This window comes from Oryctolagus cuniculus, chromosome 13 (assembly GCF_964237555.1).
Source record: "Oryctolagus cuniculus chromosome 13, mOryCun1.1, whole genome shotgun sequence".
Taxonomy (NCBI): Eukaryota; Metazoa; Chordata; class Mammalia; order Lagomorpha; family Leporidae; genus Oryctolagus; species Oryctolagus cuniculus.
In genome coordinates, this window is record NC_091444.1 from 51,208,746 (window position 1) to 51,229,146 (window position 20,401).

Sequence of the window (20,401 nt, forward strand, 5' to 3'; positions counted from 1 at the left end):
TTATGATTTCTGATGCATAGAATTGTCATTAAATGCAACTGCCTTTTTCTCTTTCATATTTCCAATTTAAATAAAATGAAGGGAGAGAACAGGCATTTAGCTTAGCACTTGAGATACCTGTGTCCCATTGAAGTGCTTTGGTTCCATTCCTGGATCTAGCTGCTGGCTCTAGTTTCCCACCAATTCAGACACTGGGAGACCACGGTGATGGCTCTAGTAATGGAGTTTCTGGCCCATGTGTGAGAGAACTGGACTGTTTTCCTGGTTCTGGCTCTAGTTCTGACCCATGCCATTGCGGGCATTTAGGGTGTGAACACGTAGGTGGGAGCTAGCCCCCTTCCCGCCTAAACAAATACAAATAAAACTCAAAAAGAGTAAAATTAGAATGGTTATTATGCCCATGTAGTCTCTTCCTGTTTGTAAGTGGTCACAAATACCCTACTATAAATCTTCAGAAACTTTTCAGGATTCTTTTTCTTGCTCGTTGGTTTGCAAATCACTGGATTTCAATTTGCAGAAATAGCCTCTTTCCATTTTTAGGACAGGGGAGGATATTTGTTTATATCTGCTCCATTGACCTATTTCCAGTTCTCTCAGACTGCTCAACATTCACCACAGTGATTTACCAATGTCATCTCCACATTTCTCCAGTAAAGAAAGCAAATGTGACCCCCTTTATTACCTAGGGTTACCTCATTTATTTCAAACTAAGCTGTGCACAAAGGACACATATTTCCTAAGACAGGGCTAATTCAAAATTTAAAGCCCATTCTAGAGAGAAACAGACTTATCTAGTTTACTTTAGCTATGAAAGACCTTTTTAAAAAAGGAAATAGGCCTTTGGATATAGCTGGAGGGTCAGGAACTGAAAAGGTAAATGGGGGCTGGCGCCGTGGCGCAGTAGGTTAATCCTCCACCTGCAGCGCCAGCATCCCATATGGGCGCTGGTTCTAGTCCCGGCTGTTCCTCTTCCAACCCAGCTCTCTGCTATGGCCTGGGAAAGCAGAGGAAGATGGCCCAAGACCTTGGGCCCCTGCACCTGTGTAGGAGACCAGGAAGGGGCACCTGGCTCCTGGCTTCTGATTGGCACAGCTCCGGCCATTGGGGCCATCTGGGAAGTGAATCAATGGAAGGAAGACCTTTCTTTCTGTCTCTCCCTCTCACTGTCTGCAACTCTACCTCTCAAATAAATAAACAATAAAAAAAATCTAAAAAGAAAAGGAAAATGAAGATAGAAGGAAAAAATCATTTTGAGGGTTTAAAGTAAGTGCAATGGTGCATTTTTCCTTAACAACTCCCACAGGAGAATGAGAAGAATTAGAAGTGTTTTGGTCAGGGCATGTACATGTAGAAGATTCCTGTAATTCTGGGAGAAAATATAGATCTTTAAATCTTTAAGAGTTGCTTATTTTTTTGAGAAATTGCTTACAGGTTATTTGATATTTTCCTGATAGAAGACTCTGAATGTTTCCAAACTATGTGTTGACACTGACGCATTTATTTCATCTTTACTATAGTTTACCTCCTTAGGAAGTTTGGACAACAGAGCAAAAAAAAAAAAAAAAAACCCAGAAATTAAGCATGAAGCAGACTTTTGGATTTCATTACTTTAACTGATTAACAGCTTTTCACCAACCAATGAGAAAAAAGGAAGCAGTGGCTTCTTCTGCCTTTGAAATATTGTCCAGGAAAATCCTGAAGTGTTATCAGAATTTCAAGATGTTATTAGGGATGACCTTAGGTGTATGGAAGAACCTGAGGAAAGAAACTAAAATTTATTGAGCATACAGTACTACATTTTTTAGGCTTTTTTTTTTTTTTTAAATATACACATTGGTGACTTTGTTGTATCTTTACAACAGCCCTCCCAGGTATGGAGATTATCCCCATTCCACATATGAGCAGACTAAGCACAGACATGTAAATAAGTTGTTTACAGTCTCTCGGGTATGAACTGACAGAATCAGGATCCAGTCTTTCAAGTTGCTATAAGCCTTTTGTCTGGATGTCAAACTGGCAAACTTCATACATGGTAGAAGAGAGGAGTGATGTGTAGAGTAACTCGGGGCTTGTCTGCAAACATCCTCAGCTGCAACGTGATTGCTGTGTAACCTCAGGAAGGCGGGACTGCAGTGAGATTGTAAATGAGAAAACTGATTTCATCTTGCCGGAAGACAGACAGCTGACAGAGAGAACTGTTCAGCATGGAAGGTGGAAGGGGACACATGCATTGTTCATGTTGTCAGGAACCAGGATAGGGTAGTGATAGGCAGCAGATACTTGTCCTGCTTGGTGGGCAGCCAGCTCTGTATGGTGCAGACATTTGCTCCCACTGTTATGGATGAAACGAGCAGCTGTATGATCACCTGAATGCTAAGGGAAGGCAGTGGACAAGTAGCTAGGAGCATAGGTTCTCCCTAGGGAAACATGAGTGCATGACCACTGATCTTCACAGCCACCCTGCAAGGAAAACAATACAATGAACTTTCCCCAGGTGAGAAAACGAGGGTGGGAGAAGTTATTAACATTATACTTAGCAAAATGAGCCAGTCCCAAAGGGGACAGTTCAGGTTCTCCCTGAACTGTGATAACTAATAGAGCACCTATAAGGCAATCTCTAGACGTGAGAGTGACACTTTGAGGAGCAATGACTTGAACAGCCCTTGTCTTGACTGTCAAGGGACAGTTGTTGCTTCTTAATGGAGAATGGGGCTGGGAACGGGAAAGGAGGAGGAGCTGTGGTGGGACTGGAGGGTATGATGGGAAGAATCACTATATTCCTAATGTTGTACTTATCAAATTTGTACTCATTAAATAAATAGTTTCTTGAGGGGGGGATTATTCATTGGCAGTCCAAGAACCATGGTGGATAGAAGGGAATTTGAACCCAGTCTAACTTCAGAGCTCTTTGATATCTTGCTCTAGCTTCTGAAAATCTTGTTACTCTGAGGTTGCTGAAAATTATTTCCCTTCTCTTCTCCTCTTTGTAATAGGATTTATTTATTTGTTTATCCAAAAGGTAGAGCTACTAGAGAGAAAGAAAGGAAGACACACACACAAAGAGAGAGAGAGAGTGGGCTTCCATCCCCTGGTTCACTCCAAGATAACCACAACAGCAGAGCTGGGTCAAGCTAAAGCCAGGAGCTAGGAACTGCATTTGAGTCTGTGTCTCCCACATGGGTGGTGTGTGCCCAAATACTTGGGCCATCTTCTACTGCCTTCCCAGGCACATTAGTAGGAAGCTGGATGAAAGCAGAGCAGCTGGGACTCGAACCCACACTTAGATTTGGGATGTAGGCCTCGTAAGTGGAGGCTTAACCCACTGTGACACAATGGCCTGACCTTATTTTTCCTTTTGGTGTTGAGTTGACTATAGAGGTAGGCTCTGATGGGCGACTTGAGTTCCATGGAGAGGGGTAATGTCACGGTTTGCTGGCCAGGGTGTGTCTAATGGGGGATTTCGCCTTCTCTGATGCTCTTTTACCCCTGGACCCTGGGGCACGCTCACCTGCTGGTGAGCACTGTCTTGGACTACAGGAGTGGTTTCCCTTGTTTGGTGTCTGACTGCTCCAGTTACCTAACTCCATGCTGATCCATGCCAGTCCATGATATCTAAGAGTGAGTCATTGTGACGCCCCAAATCCTTTCCCTCTGAGGAGCAGTAGTACCTCTGGCTCCATGCCTCTTCTGGAAGATGGTTTTGATCTGAGAATTTATGTGATATCTATCTGAGAGCAGTGACTGGTAGGTACACTAGCATCTCATTTTAATAATTCACAAATAATAAAATATGCCACGTTGGGTATAAAAGTTGTCCAAAGGAGTTCAGTAAAGATGTGTAGTTACTTTACACTGTGGAGGAACACAATGATAGAACCAAAGCACACTTCAGATATTTAAACATGGAAACATCCCTGGAAACTTAATCTGAACAGGAAAATGTACTGCTTTGTTCAGGATGATTCCATAGTGAAGAAGCATTATGAAGGCCAGAAGAGGCAAGATTTTGTAATGATTTGTGCATGCAATTTGCATTTAAATGAGTTCTTGAAAACAGGCTGCTCTCAAAACATCCTCAGTACTCCCCTCTACAGTCTTTGTAAGACTGTTTAAATAAACATGGCATTCACTAGTAGTGCAAAGGTTAACTTCAGGCAGTCCAACCCCTGCCCAGTTATCAACTTCAAATGCTAATAGTGGTTGAATTAATCACCCAGAATTCAGCTTCCTATACGGAGACAAGGCCTCTTAAAAAACTTGGAAGTTACACGTAATGCCTCAGTATGAAGTAAGGCTTGAGATGTTTTATGAAAAAAAAAATCCTTGAGTGAAGACAGAGACAATTTTATTTATCATCAGTGTTTGCCTACATCTTAGAGCCAGTTCAGTTACAGCTCACACCCGCATGCTGTGCATAAAGCAGTACATTTTTCTAACATACGATGGCAGGGAGTGCAGATCATTGTAACATGAGTCGTATAATACTGATTTCCTTCTTATTTCTGTGCATCAACTTCCACTAAATGTGGGGGGGGGGCAGACCTGAATTTCCCCTCTTTTTCTGAAGGACCATAAAACAGGACATTTGCAATGCAATAATTGTATAACTTCTTAAGATCAAGCATTTAAAGTGGCACAAACCTTTGATGTGGGATTAAATTCTGAGTATTATAAAGTTTTAGTACAAAGTAGGGACATACTTGAAGGATGCTCCCGTCTCCAGGGTACTACTATGTGTGAAATGCTGACACTTTGCGATCAGTTTTTAATAAACGTATCTCAAAATTGTCATGCAAAGTGGGGCACTTGGAAAGCCATGAAAATAAGCCCATGCATAAAATATGGCATTAAAAAGGTAACTGCAAACCTTCCAGATGGACTAGTGAAAAAAAAGCTATCTTTTGTTTGGGTGGATGCAAGAGTTTGCAGCTCTTTGTTGCGAAAAATAAGGGCAGAAACTTAAGTTGTTTAGTTGTTTTGAAATAATAGCTACAGAGGAGGGCTCCTTCTGGTTCATCCATATTTTATTAGGGCAGCAGTTAAAAGATTCATTAGAGACACCCATCTGTGGCTAGCAGCACCCTTGAGGGGTGTTCAGATGGTGATCACATTTTGAATAGCAGTTTATATGAGGAGAAAAAGACAATCATTTATGAGAATTAATAGTGTAGTGGAGAGAGGCTGCTCAATGCATTTCAAAGCATACCCGTCCATGTAGTTTATGAATCTCTGGTTGTTGAATTCCCCGGCCACCCACTTCAGCTGGGCAAAGGAGCTGTCAGTACAAAAAAGAAAAAAATGCAGAGGGTTGGATCAGTGAGTTGGGAATGTATTATTTGATGGAGAGCACAAGTTATGTGTCCACAACCTGATCACATGTTGGACACTGTGTGAGTGTACGTGTGTGTGTGTGTGTGTGTGTGTAGATTGTGTTGGACCCTAGGAGCCTCATCAGTATAGAAAAAGGCTCATGGTCAAAGTTGAGGCTACTTTGGTTGACCTTTGCCTTGAACTCTGCCACCATGGTAGTCTTTTGGAGGTACCTTTACGTGGATATTCTTTTCTTTATGCATGAATTGCAAGCAGCATTAGCTATTGAATGCTGATGGAGGGGAGAAGACATCTTCATTCTACTCTCCCAGACTTCACAGCTGAGTCTAAAAAACAAACGCAATAGATCTGATAAACAGGAGAAAAGGTGTACACATTTATTATTATTATTTTTTAAAGATTTATTTATTGAAAGAGTTACACAGAGGGAGAAGGAGAGGGAGAGGGAGAAGAAGGGAGAGAGAGAGAAAGAGAGAGAGGTCTTCCATCTGCTGGTTCACTCTCCAGATGGCTGCAATGGCTGGAGCCGCTCTGATCCGAAGCCAGGAGCCAGGAGCTTCCTCCGGGTCTCCCACACAGCTGCAGTGGCCCAAAGACTTGGGCCATCTTCCACTGCTTTCCCAGGCCATAGCAGAGAGCTGGATTGGAAATGGAGCAGCCGGGACTGGATCCTGCGTCCATATGGGGCACTGCAGGCAACAGCTTTTCCCACTATGCCACAGCATCAGCCCCATCCATGTTTTTTAAATAAAACCTTTCTTCTGGAATAATTGTAGTTTTTATAAATTTGAAAAAATACTACAAAATTTCCCTCACCCAATTTTCTCTAATGCTAATAGTTTATATAATCTCGCATTTATTCAGACTCAAAAGTTAGCATTGGCATAATGAACTAAACTACAGATTTTATTTGGATTGCACCAGTGTTTCCCACCAACTTCCTCTTCTCATTTTGGGATCCCACTGCTGCATGTTACATGCATGGTCCTTGATCATTCAACACAAACTGGGCTGAATATTGAACTACCTGTAGGGCCAGTTCTCCTCACCACCAATTAGGGAAGTGGGATTGTGACTGCAGTTGAAGCCTGATTAAATCCTATTTGAGGTAGATGCTTAGGACATAAAGGGAGGGAGATAAATTTTAAATGCTTTCTCTATTTGTAGCCATTAGTCACCAAGTTAGTTTTATTTTGTTAATTTCAAGAGATAAAAAAGGTTGGTAGAAAGAGAAAATTCTACAGAGAAACAACCTCTGCATTGTTAGGAACTTTACAAAAACCATGTGTTTTGCCTGATCTGTGGTAACTAATGTAGAGTAACAACAATGAAATAATAGAAGTGAATTTGAGATTTTGAGATTTTATGATTATTTAGAACCCTTATCTCTACCGTTGAGGAATGATTTTTTTTTAAGTTTTCTTATTACTATCTGTTGAACTCACTACTGAGTGTGGGGCTGATGAGTATAAAGTGAACTGAAAGTAGATCATTGTAAAAATTAAGAGAGGGAATAAGAGAGGATGGAGGTGGAAGGGTGGGAGCATGGGCGGGAGTCAGGGTCGAGTGGGACGTATCACTACATTCCTAAATCTGTATATATGAAATATATAAAATCTGTATAACAAGTAAAATTTTAAAAAATAACCAAATAACAATAAATAAAATGTTAAATGCAATTGAATCTCAAGTGTACTGGGGTTAAGTGGGACTTTCTCTTAAAACACTTTCCTATCAGCAGTAGCGGCAGAGCGGCAGCTCTTTACACGTGCCTGGCAACCAGCTGTGAGTAAGCAACGTGGTGGAATGAGTAGGGGCTGTGGCTGCTGGCTCTTGTACATGTGTGTGATCCAGGGATTCTACCAGAGGGAAAAACCCACATCCCCTACTGACTTTGAGTCTGGTGGGGAGGATTGACAGGGGGCTGGGAACCCACACAGGACTGTGAGGTGATCCAGCCTCTCAATATATCACTGGCTTCAGGGTTCAAACTGCCTAAGTGGGGTTTCCACATGCAACTGACTCTGGGAACACCTGCCTCTCGGTGGACAGGACAGGCTAGCAGGGGGGAGTGGATTCTCTGCACCCCGAGACTGTGAGAGCTTTGGGCTGACTTTGGGAACTCCGAATGCACAGGAGAGTGCAGGGTATAGCAAGGTCTCTGGGCAATCAGTGTGAACAGCTCCACATACCCAGAGCTCCCTGATTGCCTGCAGTGGGTCATTGCAGTGGGATCTGTGCTCACACTGAGGCCTGCACACATCCTTTGTGTGAATCATGTGGCAGCATACATGTGTATTACACCCACTGTGGGATAACACTTGGGGGCATCAATCACCTTGGAAGAAAGGAGGTGAGGGTGTGATTATGCAAACAAAGGTCATCATACCCTCTTTTCTGCTAAGAAGAGCTCTGCCATCCCCAACTTGAGTGACACCTGGATACTTGCCCCACACTGGAGCGCTCCAGAGCTCCTGGCCATATCCAGCACACACTTCAGGGTATTCACTAAAAGAGCAGATATTCCACTAAGCCACACAGGCATAGTTCAGACATAAAAGCCATCAGAGGAAAAAACCAACAAGTCTTTCCACAATCGCCTAAAAATAAACATAGAAACTTAAGAAACAAGAGTAAGGAAGACAACACGACCCACCGAAAGAAATACAGCAACATTTCAGTATTAGAATGTAAAGATGAAGAGATTGATGAAATGCATGAAATGGAATTCAAAAGATTAGTCATAGGATTACTCAGAAGCAATGAGAAGCAAATCCATGAATTAAAGAAATTCATACATGACATGAATGAAAAATTGTCCCATGAAATTGAGATTTTGAAGAGAAATCAAAATGAAATATTAGAAATGAAGAATTCAATATGTCAAATACGAAATACAGCAGAAAGCCTTACAACAGACTTGATGAGGCAGAAGAAAGAATATTCAAGTTAGAAGACAAATCTTAGGAAATTTTTCAGTCAGTCCCAAAAAAAAAGAAGAAATTTAAAAAATTAAAAATACTGTTGGAGATTTGTGGGATACTATCAAACAACTCAACATATGGGTCTTATGAGTTCCTTAAGATGTGGAAAGAGAGAATGAACTAGAAGACTCACTTAGTGAAATAATTACAGAAAACTTCCCTGATGTGGAGAAAGAAAGGGATGTTCAAGTACACGAGGCACTTAGAACTCCTTATAGACACGAACAGAAAAGCTCTTCACCATGACACATTGTAGTCAAACTTTCAACAGTAAAACATAAAGATCTTTGTAAAAATTAAGATTGCAATTAAGAGGAGGATGAAGGGTGGGAGGACTGGCATCAGAGAGAGTAGGAAGGGAAGTAGCACTATGTTTCTAAAGCTGTATCTGTGAAATATATGAAATTTGTATACCTTAAATAAAATAAAAAAAAATTCCTAGGCCTGGCTGCCACTAGTACCACCTGTACAGCATCAAGAAACAGTAATGTCTGAGTTCCCCGTAACTCCACTTTTTGATTTCATCACTCTTGGGTGTGGCCTGGACTTGGGAATTTTTAAGAAATATTGCAGTGCTTCCATTGTGCAGCCAAGTTTAGGAATCATGGCCTCCAGTGGCTCAACATTTGAACTGAAGGCTAAAAGCTAAAGAAAGTGAGTGACAACATTTAAAATATTCATCTTTGTCACATCTAGGAAGTGTTGTGCATTGCCTGATAACCCAGAACCAACACTTCCTGAAATCATAACTTTTGCCAGTTTCTGGTTGCTTCTTTGCCAAGCTTCTGTACTTAAAGATCTCTCTTTCCTAATTGGGATCATCAGCTCTTTGCTGTACCACTTCCATGCCATGTGTTTCAAATCTCTTTGCTCCAGCACAGGGGCCTGTCTCACACCCATCTCAGGTTTCCCCAACTTTGGGGCATTCTGGCCCACTCCCAGTCTGCATCCACCTCATTCTGCACAGCTGCTTGTTCTGCCTGAGACCCAGCTGTTCTCACCTTTGAGGTGGCTGCACCCCACAGTGCCTTACTCACTTCATTTCCATGTACTTGCCCTTCCTCTACTGATAATGACCTTTGGGAGCCTTGTTCTTCCAGGTCTCCTCCAGTCACTTCCTCTGTGAGCTGTTTCCTGCCCTGTACACTTCATCTGCTTGTTGACACACCTGTCTTCTTCACAAAACATGAGCTATTTCAGAGCAGAGACTGTGATTTAAAAAACTGTTGTAGAAGAGTGGGTTTTGGTGCAGTGTCTTAAGTCATGCTACAGGGGCCTGCATCCCATATCTGAGCGCCTGGTTCTTGTCCTGGATATCCCACTACCAATAAACTTCCTGCACACGTAATCCTGGGAGGCAGCAGGTGATGTGTCAGGTACTTGGGTCCCTGCTACCCCTGGAATTCTAGGCTCCTGTCTTTGGCCTGGCTCAGCCCAGGCTGTTAGAAGTGTTTATGGAGTAACCAGTGAGTGGAATATTTGTCTCTTTCTCTCTGTCTATATAATGAATAACTAAATGTTTTTAAAGAATTTTAGAATAGTTTATGTTTATAAAAATTGTCTTAATATATAATTATGTTATAGAATGTGATTACACATAGATTTCACACATGCTGGTTGAGAAGAATACAATTGGCACCTGTAAAAGAATAATTTTTGTCTTAAGAAATGTACTGTTACCCTCAAATCACTATATATATATATATATACACACATATATAGTTTTTTTATAACCTGGGTGATATTTGCACAAATGCTCATTACAGTATTCTCGAACAGCACACAGAAAAATGTATATATATGTATACACACATATATAATACATAATAATATATATTATATATTAGAATACTTACTTATATATGTATATACATGTATATATAATATACATATGTAATACATAATAATATATATTATATATTAAAAGACTTATTTTATATATATATATACACACACACACATTTTTCTGTGTGCTGTTTGAGAATACTGTAATGAGCATTTGCGCAAATATCACCCAGGTTACAAAAATGGGACATTACCCTGGAGGTCCCTCAAATTACCCCTCCCCCACATTCAAGTATTAAAGGTGGCATGGAGATAATAATACTTTCACTTTTCTTTATATATTTAGCACGTGTCTATCTCCGGTGTTCCAGGCAGAGCAATCTTTATAGTTTCATTGACTCTGCACTGACACTATGGCTCATTAAATCACAATTCAGTGTGCAATCCATCCCTTTCAATGGGGAGGCAGTTAAAAGGAAGGGTGTCTGTGCCCTGGAGGGTCAAAGCTGTAGAATTTGGGTTGTTAGGTGGCTGATGTGCAAACAGAGGCAGAGCTCTGCTTTTCACAGAATTCTCGTTGACCAGCTGAGCTACTGGAGTCTGAACCTGCAGTCCAGTCTGCTTTGAAGATTACTAAAATCCTTGATCAGGGTGAAACAGCTCTGCCCACCAAAAGTAGCTGATGCATACTCAGGCCTAGGAAGACAATCTGCATTTCACAGAAATGAAGAGTATCAGCTTGTGAATGGAAGTGGTTAATAAGTCCCTGGCAAGATTCTCTGGAGATTACTGAACTGCTGGGCAGGCAGGTTAGAAAGGAAGGAGTTGTAGGAACAGCAGCTTCACTTGTACAGTATTCTCTCTCTCTCTGCATTAATGTATCTATTTCTCTCTTTCTCGCTGTATGGAATACGCATCTGTATTTGAACATTTCTGCACAAATACTCTTACACACAGACACAATGATTTTTATGCACATGGGTGGCGCTGTTGAAAATGTACTTTCTGTTGGACTTCCAATTTTAGACCAGACTTAATCCTAGGTTGTTGAATTAATTAATAAATCTATGGAGACAGAAAGTAGAATGGTGGGTACTAGGGTCTGTGGGGAGGAGGGAAATGAGGAAACCATGTTTTATTGGGGAAGATGAGAGATACTAATTTCTGAGATGGATGATGGTAATGATACAACAGTGTGAATTACTTAATACAATGGGACAATAGACTTAACATGGTGAAAAGGATAAATTATGTTTTGTTGATGATACAACAATTGAAAGTAGGGGCCAAAATTTAACCTGAATATAGAGACACCTGCCTCCCATATCCAAGTACCTGGATTCAATATGCATCTCCAGCTCCTGACTCCATCTTCCTTCCAGCACAGACCCTGGAAGGCAGCAGTGATTTCTTATGGTTCCTGGCACTCAGCTTTGGCTTGGCCCAGTCCAAGCCACTGTGGCAACTCAGAGACTGAACAACCATGTGGAAGGTCTTTCTCTCTCTCCCTCTTCTGAGAGAGAGAAAAAAAAAAAAACAGAGAGAGGATGAGAATCATGGGGCAAATACAAAGAAGTCTGGGAGAACAGTAAAGAACGTATATTCCAAACTCATCTATGTTCCACAATATCATAAATTATGGATTAGCAAAATAAGGTTTAATTAACTTCCATTCTTATACACTTTCTGTTAGATATTTCTGAGGATAAACAAGATAATTCTTCTTGTACCTCAAGTCCCCAAACTTCCCTTTGTTATTCTCCCTGTTGTTGCATGTGTGTGTATGTGTGTGTGTATTTGTGTTTGTAAACACGGACAATGGGTCGTAGGTTTGCCGTTCTGTATCTAGTATTTCTGTGTTACTAAAAGAAGAGTAATGGGATCAGGCCTGTATTTATTTATTTATTTTTAAAGATTTATTTTATTTATTTGAAAGAGTTAGAGAGAGAGAGGTAGAGACAGAGAGAGAGGTCTCCCATCCACCGATTCACTGCCCATATGGCCACAACAGCTGGAGCTGAGCCGATCTGAAGTCAGGAACAGGAGCTTCTTCCAGGTCTCCCATGTGGGTTCAGGGTCCCAAGGACTTGGGCCATCTTCCACTGCTTTCCCAGGCCATAGCAGAGAGCTGGATTAGAAGAGGAGCATCTGGGACTTAAACCAGCACCCATATGGGATGCCGGTGCCTCAGACCAGAGCTTTAACCCACTGTGCCACAGCACTGGCCCCAGGCCTGTATTTATGGTCTTGATCTTCTTTAGCTGAGTGACCCACAGATATGTTTGTGTCACTCATTATTGCAAAATGCAATGGGAATCTTTCACTGCTCATATAAATTAAAGATGTATTTGCTGCAGCCTTCACTTCTGTCTCAGAAAACACACCACCATTCTTCCCTTTAATTCCATGAGGTGGTTTTTGGCATGACATATAAATTGAGGCATACCATGTAACTATGGAATTTTCTGCTTTGCTAAAAGCCCAGGTACTGCCAGATTAACCTACTGAGCTTCCCAGTTTATTCCATTAGCTTAACTTCAAATTGAATTCTCCTTACCCTATGATTCCAGTAACAGTTTTTGGGTGTGTGGTTGATAGCTCCTGCTAGAGCTTAAGCATTTTGGGGTCAGGAGTGGTATCTTGTTCAAGTCCGCATCCCTGCAGAGCACCTCATATTCAGGACAGGTTAAATGACTTACAGGAGATCATCTGGTCAGCCAGTAGTACATTCAGGTTTGGAGCAGATTGTGAGATGTCAGCATTTGTAATTGCTTCTCTGCCTATAGCACAACCAAGAGGAGAAGATAGATAGCCTTTGGTTTAGAGAACACCTCAGGGGGAACTCCTATAATCTACTGTGTGAGGTGACATGAGAGGAATACCTTGATCTACAGCCAGCTAACCATTGTGTACAACAATGTAATGGGTGTACAGGACATGGATAGCCTAGATAATAAAGATTTACATGCTATTCAATGCATAAATGATCAAATCTTAATTTGAGGCATGGTCTTGTGTGGGGAGCAACTCGGACTAGACTAAGTTACTGGAATTAAGACTTATTCTCTGCATCTGCTCTCCCACAATATGGCGCTGAGAGAAAGAGACCAAACAACTTCTACGCAGCTGCCTCTCGCCAACTTGACTGATGAGCTGCAGGAGCTGATCCTGCTCCTGATTGGAGGAGAGCAGCGTACTCGGCGTGTGGGCAGCAGAGTTGGGATTGGTGGAAGAGGACTATAAAGGAGGAGAGAGACAACATGCACCAGGAACACCTGAGGAACATCTGAGCAGCCCCCAAGAGAGCCAGCCTGGCGGTGTGCCACTCCTCCGCAGAAGTGGGGAAAGTGGCAGGGGGAGCCGCGCCTCCACGGAGGTGGAGGGGTTGGCAGCCAACCCGGGAAGGACCAGCAGCAAACCCGGGAAGGGCCGAGCAGACAAAAGAACAGCGCAGGGTCCTGTGTCGTTCCTCCGCGAATGGGGGAGCGACAGTCTTGCATTCTGGTTTCAAATCGTTTGCTTTCCAGACTTGATCTGGGGTACAAAGCATTGATGTGCCTTGGGACACAAAGGGAGGATGCTAGAGGGCTCAGGGATTGCCAAGGTTGTGCCTCCAGTGTTCATGCTGACATGTTGGCATAACTTACCACAGTGCCAGCTCATCTGCTAAATGGAGGTTAAGGGAGCCACTGTGCTGATTTCTACACGTTCAATGCAGATGTTTCCAGGTGATTGCCAGAACTTTCTTATGGGTTTGGCCCAGGGGCCATGGAGCCAGCATCTGTCTTTGACAGATGCACCAGGAGATGGCTTCTACATAACAGGGTGTTCTCCAAGCGCAGTTCCAGTGGAGTCAGTGCTGTTTGCATGTCCATGGTGCTGTTTTCTCTTTAATTCCTAGGCAGCTGGGATTACTTACCACCTGCATCATCTTTTCGGAGGCGGCGGCTGGCACGGAGGCCGGGCTACATGAGAAGCACAGCTGGGCCTGGGATCGGGTTCCTCTCTCCAGCAGTGGGCACACAGTACTGTGTCCTGGAAGGGGCAGGCATCCAGGAGTCCCACAACTCAGAGTCCAGTGCTGAAAGCTGTGGCCAGCGGCGAACCCCCAAGGTAGGGACTTCTGTTCCCCAGAGCACAACAGATCCTCCTGTGACCTCTCTGGGCTGTGTAGGCGGGGCTGTGACCTCTACAAGAGGAACGTCAGCATGCTCTGGGATTCAGCTCAGAGCTGATAGGCTAACTGGGCCATGTGGCCCTGTGGACACTGGATGTCAGCAAGAATTTTCATCCATGGACTGTGCTGAGGCCCTGGGCCCCATCCAGGACGCAGCCTGTGGTGAAGGCACAAGGAGAGCCCAAGATACAGGCTCTTTGGCACCAACAGAAGTGAGCAGGAACAACCACAGCCTCGGAAACAGCCTCAGTGCCCCTTCAGCCATTCCTGGCTCGCAGGATGTCTTTGCCTCAAGCTTTAGTTTCATTCAGCAGTCGCTCGGCTTTACTGGGGAACGTGGAGAAGCAGAAGGTTGCCTGCCATCCAGAGAGGCTGAGTCCCCTCATCAAAGTCCCCGGGAGATAGAACTCAAAGCCTCCAGCTGGGACACACCCCATGAGGACCCTCCATCTCTCTCTCAGTGCTTTGGTCTTCCAGCCCCTGGGGGCTCTGCAGACTTGGCCCAGGTGGTGGGGAGCAGCTGCTGCCCAGAACATGAGATGCTTCCTTCCGTGGACACGGCCCCTGGCTGCTCCTGTTGCCCAGCACCCTCGCTGGCTGACTGTCATGGTGAAGAGCACAGTGGCTCAGCGAATGCCCACTGCTGGACGGCACTGCTCAGCAAGTGGGAGCCTGCACTGCTGGACTGCCTGTCAAGCAACCAGAGGAAGCTAGAGGTTGGTATTTCCCCCACCCACAGTTGTCATTCAATTAGTACTGAACAGAGGGCAGGAGAGGAGGGTGCTGGGCTAGGTCAAACTTCCCACGAAAGCTGTACCAACCCCTTTAGTGGATGGCCACAAAGAGACATTGTGCTCTTCTGTCTTTTGGTGTGAACACAAATCTCTTCCGTGCAGCGTCTCTGCCACTCAGGTGCTCATATCTGCTTTCCGTTGGCTTCAGGCTTCCCTATCCTGGAAGTAGGTGACATGTGATTCACTTAGCTCAGCTGTGGTTTGAAAGAGGAAACCAGAGGGGGCAGGGGAGATTGAACTGTCCAAGGTTTGTCGAGTGTTGAGAAATGTAAAAGTGGAGACAGTTTGCATTGGACCTATCCTGGTCTTCATTTGTGTGTACTCAATTCATCCCATGCCATCCTACTGCAGTGGGAATGTCTTACAAAGTGCTGGGGACACTGTTTCTGGTTATTTCACTTCTCTGGTCCTCCGTTGACTTATTTAGAGATAAGAACACTTCATAGGATTGTTTCGTGTCATGGATAAGACTGTCAGCACTGTGGAAGTTAGGACAAGCTAGATACAAACAAGCCCTAGCTCGGATCAAACAAGCCTTAACTGGATATAGCAAGCCCTAGCCATTTTCCATCCAAGTAACTGAGATTTATGGACAAGCAGGAGTGGGTAGGGTTGTTCTATCACAGGTAGAAAATAATCCAAGTAGAAATAATCTATGAGTAACTATCAGGCAGTACTGCACGTCCAGTTAAAAACTACGTATTCATTCTGGTGTGTTGTTTGTGTGTGTGCATGTGCAACCTCTGAGTAGGCAAATAGAACTTCCACTCATCAGACATTTGATAGGGAGATCCGGAAATGATGGAAGTTCATGTTCATTCTCCAATCAAGTCTCATATGATTTAAATTCTTTACCTGTATCCTGATGTTCCTGGTCCCCTTATCACTGTTTGTCCTTTTCTAGCTCTCAAAGACCACAACTCAGCCCTCTGATTTATGACTCAAGGAAGTAGCTAAACCAGAGACACAGACCTCTAATCTGGGTAAAGCATGGAATCCTTGAGTTAGACACATCCACAACCCATGTCACTGTCTTTTTAGCCCAACTCGGTTCTAAGTCCTTCACACTCATCAATATTTTCTGATTTGAATGTATAGAGTCCATCTCATTCCATAGGCCAGCAACCATCTTCCACACTCTTCCTCACCTCACTCCCCATATCCAGACTATCTCAGACTCTCTTGGCCCACCCCAACCTGCTTCTCAGGGCCATGTTCTCTGTCTTGACTCAAATCATGGTTATCTTTGCCTAGATTTTGCAAGCAATTATTAATGTGATTGACTTCCTCTGATGCCTCTTTTCTCCAGTTCATCACCTGCACAAACAATGCAAATATTTTCTGGAAAAACTGGTGTAATAATGTTATTCTTTAGCATTTAAACCTTGTTATCTCCTTGCTAGTCTCAGAACAGCAGCTGAATCCCTTATCTTGCTAATCCAGCCCTTTCCCATTGTTCTTCACCTGCCTCAACAACTCAGTCCTGCTGGCCTCAACCATGTAGTCCTGAAAACAGCAAGGAAACCTATGCCTTTGTTTACAGTTTTCCTTCTTTCTGTAGCGATATGAGCACTTTTTCACTGCTTATCCCATCTGGTGCACTTCTGAAGGCATTTCCTTATGAGACAGTTCCTAGCCTTCTGTCCTTACATTTATTCCTATGTTGGGCATGCTTCATTATAGTCCTTAGCATTTTCTTTTTTTTCTTTCTTTTTTTTTTGACAGGCAGAGTGGACAGTGAGAGAGAGAGACAGAGAGAAAGGTCTTCCTTTGCCATTGGTTCACCCTCTAATGGCCGCCGCAGCCGGTGCACCGCGCTGATCTGATGGCAGGAGCCAGGTACTTCTCCGGGTCTCCCATGGGATGCAGGGCCCAAGCACTTGGGCCATCCTCCACTGCACTCCCTGGCCACAGCAGAGAGCTGGCCTGGAAGAGGGGCAACCGGGACAAAACCCGGTGCCCTGACTGGGACTAGAACCTGGTGTTCCGGCGCCGCAAGGCGGAGGATTAGCCTACTGAGCCGCGGCGCCGGCCTTAGCATTTTCAATAAGCATTTGTTTATGAGTGCAAGTTCCCCTTGCAACCTTGAGTTCATTCAGGATAGTCACTCCCTTTAGACATTCTGGGATCCTAGTGCCTACTACACTTAAGGACCTTCAGCAGGTGCTTGATTACTATTACATCTTGTTAAGATGGATCACAGGGCCGGCGCCACAGCTCAATAGGCTAATCCTCTGCCTGTGGCACCGGCACACTGGGTTCTAGTCCCGGTCGGGGCGTCGGATTCTGTCCCAGTCACCCCTCTTCCAGGCCAGCTCTCTGGTATGGCCCGGGAGTGCAGTGGAGGATGGCCTAAGTCCTTGGGCCCTGCACCCGCATAGGAGACCAGGAGAAGCACCTGGCTCCTGGCTTTGGATCAGCGTGATGCGCTGGCCACGGCGGCCATTGGAGGGTGAACCAACGGCAAAAAAGAAGACCTTTCTCTCTGTCTCTCTCTCTCTCTGTCCGCTCTGCCTGTCAAAAAAAAAAAAAAAAAAAAAAAAGGATCACAGACATGTAATTGACTTATTTAATAGTTTGTCCATGGCAGAAGAAGAGAATTTGAGAGGCAGACACACTCAAGCACAAAGGCGTTTTCCAACTCTTAAGTGTTAATTTTCAAAAATCTGTTTCAGAAATCTTTATAAAAATCCTTTGCAACCCATCTGCATTTCTAAAACTCCAAATTAAAAAGCTTTTATGAAGGCTGACTTTCCTCCACCCTAAAGTAACCAGACAGAAACTTGCCTTGAGGACAATTCAGCTGCATGCAATAAGATTTGGCTCCCTGTGTTCTGGGAACACCAATAGTTTCTTCCTTACCTTTGATTCTTTTTATCTGGATATAGGTCACAGCCTCCTGAAAACCTAGAACTTTTCACAAATTGGGATCTATGAAACCCCTGAGCAAATATAGTTTTCTGGGGCCAAGCCATGTCACAATTTCCCATGCCAGTTCTCTGAGATCCTGGTAGCTGAAATTCCAGGGTACTTAACTTGATTTATCTTTTAAAGTTCATAAGTTTTAGATTTAGAATGAAAAAAATCAATCCTTAATATGCCCTTTCCTTTCTCTTTTATTACCTGAACTCAGCTACTAGAAGAAAATAACAGATGATAGCTTAATAGAAAATTGTTTTTTGAAAGAAAGGCATGGTTGCTGCTGGTTCACTGGTGGGACTTGCATACTTAGCACATCTTTCACTACTGGAATTGTTGAGCAGTAGCCCTGAAGCTAGGGAGCTCCTGTTGGGCCATGTGAACTGTCCCCACAGGACTCTGTAGCGTGAGTTTCCCCTTCCCTTGCCTTATGCAATTTGATTAATTGCACTGTGCCTCAAGATGATCCTATACGAAATGGAGATGACAACAGTACCTATCTCATTAGTTTGAAGGTTACACGTTCAGACATGCAAAATGCTTCAGACAGAGTCTGATCCCAAGCAAGTACTCACAACATTGCCTCACTAGGGAAAATGCTTCATTTAGGAAAGTTTGATCTTTCTGGTATTTCTTTTGATTCAGCCATAGGTAAGTATTTAATAATATCATCATTTGAGTATGGTAATGGTAATGTTAAAGCTTTATCTGGGGACTGGCACTGTGGCACAGGTTAATCCTCTGCCTGTGGCGCCATTATCCCATATGGGCACCAATTCTAGTCCCAGATGCTCCTCTTCCAATCCAGCTCTCTGCTGTGGCCTGACAAAGCAGAAGATGGCCCAAGCACTTGGACCCCTGCACCCACGTGGGAGGCTCAGAAGAAGCTCCTGGCTTCTGGCTTTGGATCAGCTCAGCTGTAGCCATTGCAGCCATTTGGGAAAGAAGACCTTTCTCTCTGTCTCTCCCTCTCACTGTAACTCTACCTCTCAGATAAATAAATAAAATCTTTAAAAAAGCTTTATCTGGCAATCAAACCAGTCTTACAGCCTTTCTTCTGTTCCCTAATGTATAGAACTAACTTACTGCTCAGATTTAATGTCATAATACAGCGCAAGTCAGGGAAAACAGGTGGATATGATTATACATAGAAAGTATTTACTGATGCCTATTAGTACAATGTGGTCTGCTAGGCTTTGTTAAGGATAGTGTTAAAAATAGACCAGCAACAAATGGCAATATCATACAGAGGCTCAACACAACACAATTCTATTTCTTGCTATGTTTCATGTTCTAAATCTGTTTGGAGAAGCTCTGCTCCATAGAGTGACTCAGGAACATAGCCTGCACCATCTGAACAGATGGCCCCTTAGTCTCTGTGACATGGACATAAACACAAAGGAGTCCTACAAGAGCACTTACAGCCTCAGCACAGAAGTGATACTAAGCAGAGCAAGGAGGAGAGGCATGTGTCACCCTTTGTGCTCAGAGCAGAGGAAAACTGAAAACAGTTGAGCTTTAGCATTTTTAACTCTGATACACCATAATTCTTGCTCTCCAGATACTCAAGGTTAAATGGAGTGCACAGACAAAGCAAAACAGAATAAAACAGTAGTTACAATATGGGGTGATAAGCACTACGATCGTTTCCTGCAACTCAATTCTAGCTGGGACTCAGATCTGCAATTTTGACATCATCGTTGACATTGCACCGGTGATTTTTAGTAAAGCCTCTTGGACACTTTTCACTATCACCATTCTACCACTCTACTCACTACAGCCCAGGCTGCCATCATCTCTTTTCCGTGTTATTTCCAGTGCTTCCTGCTTGGTCTCTGTTCTTCTGCCCTTTCTTATAATGGTTCAAGAAAAGTTAAAAGCTAATTCAGATTATGCGCTCTTTTGTGCCAAACCCTCCAATGGCCCCCTGTGGCCCTCGAGTAAAACTGGAACTTTTATGTGACCTTCATGTGTCTTCATGACAGATTCCTCGTTACCTCTCTGATGCCATTTCTGTCATTCCTCCCTTGTCAAGCCACTCCAGACCCAGTGGTCTTCTCTCTTTTTAAAAGATTTATTTGAAAGGCAGAGAGAAGAGAGGCAGAGGTGCCCTGACAGAGATTTCCTATTCATGGTTTCACTTCCCAAATACTCAAAACAGCCCTGGCCAGGCCCGTCCAAAGCCAGGAGCCAGGAACTCAGTCAGTGTCTCCCACATAAGAGCAGGGACCCAACTGCTTGAACCATCATTTGCTTCCTTGCAAAGGGCATATTTAGCAGAGAGCTGGATGGGGAGCAGAGCCAGGACTCAAAATCAGGCACTGGGCTATAGAATGTGAGCATTCCAAGCAGCCTCTTAACTGCTACACCATACACCTGCTCACTCCCACCCCCACCTCACCCTAAGTGGC

The 20,401-nt window shown here is 43.6% G+C and overlaps 1 protein-coding gene across 2 annotated transcripts in view; it reads left to right on the top strand.

Annotated features, from left to right (window-relative positions):
• DISC1 (DISC1 scaffold protein) overlaps positions 1 to 20,401 on the top strand; it is a 354,676-nt gene that overhangs the window by 27,512 nt on the left and 306,763 nt on the right. For both annotated transcript variants that reach the window (XM_008268257.4, XM_051821450.2), the window contains exon 2: positions 14,002 to 14,993. In XM_008268257.4, coding sequence (XP_008266479.1) covers positions 14,002 to 14,993 — 992 coding nt within the window. The remainder of the gene's footprint in view (positions 1 to 14,001; positions 14,994 to 20,401) is intronic.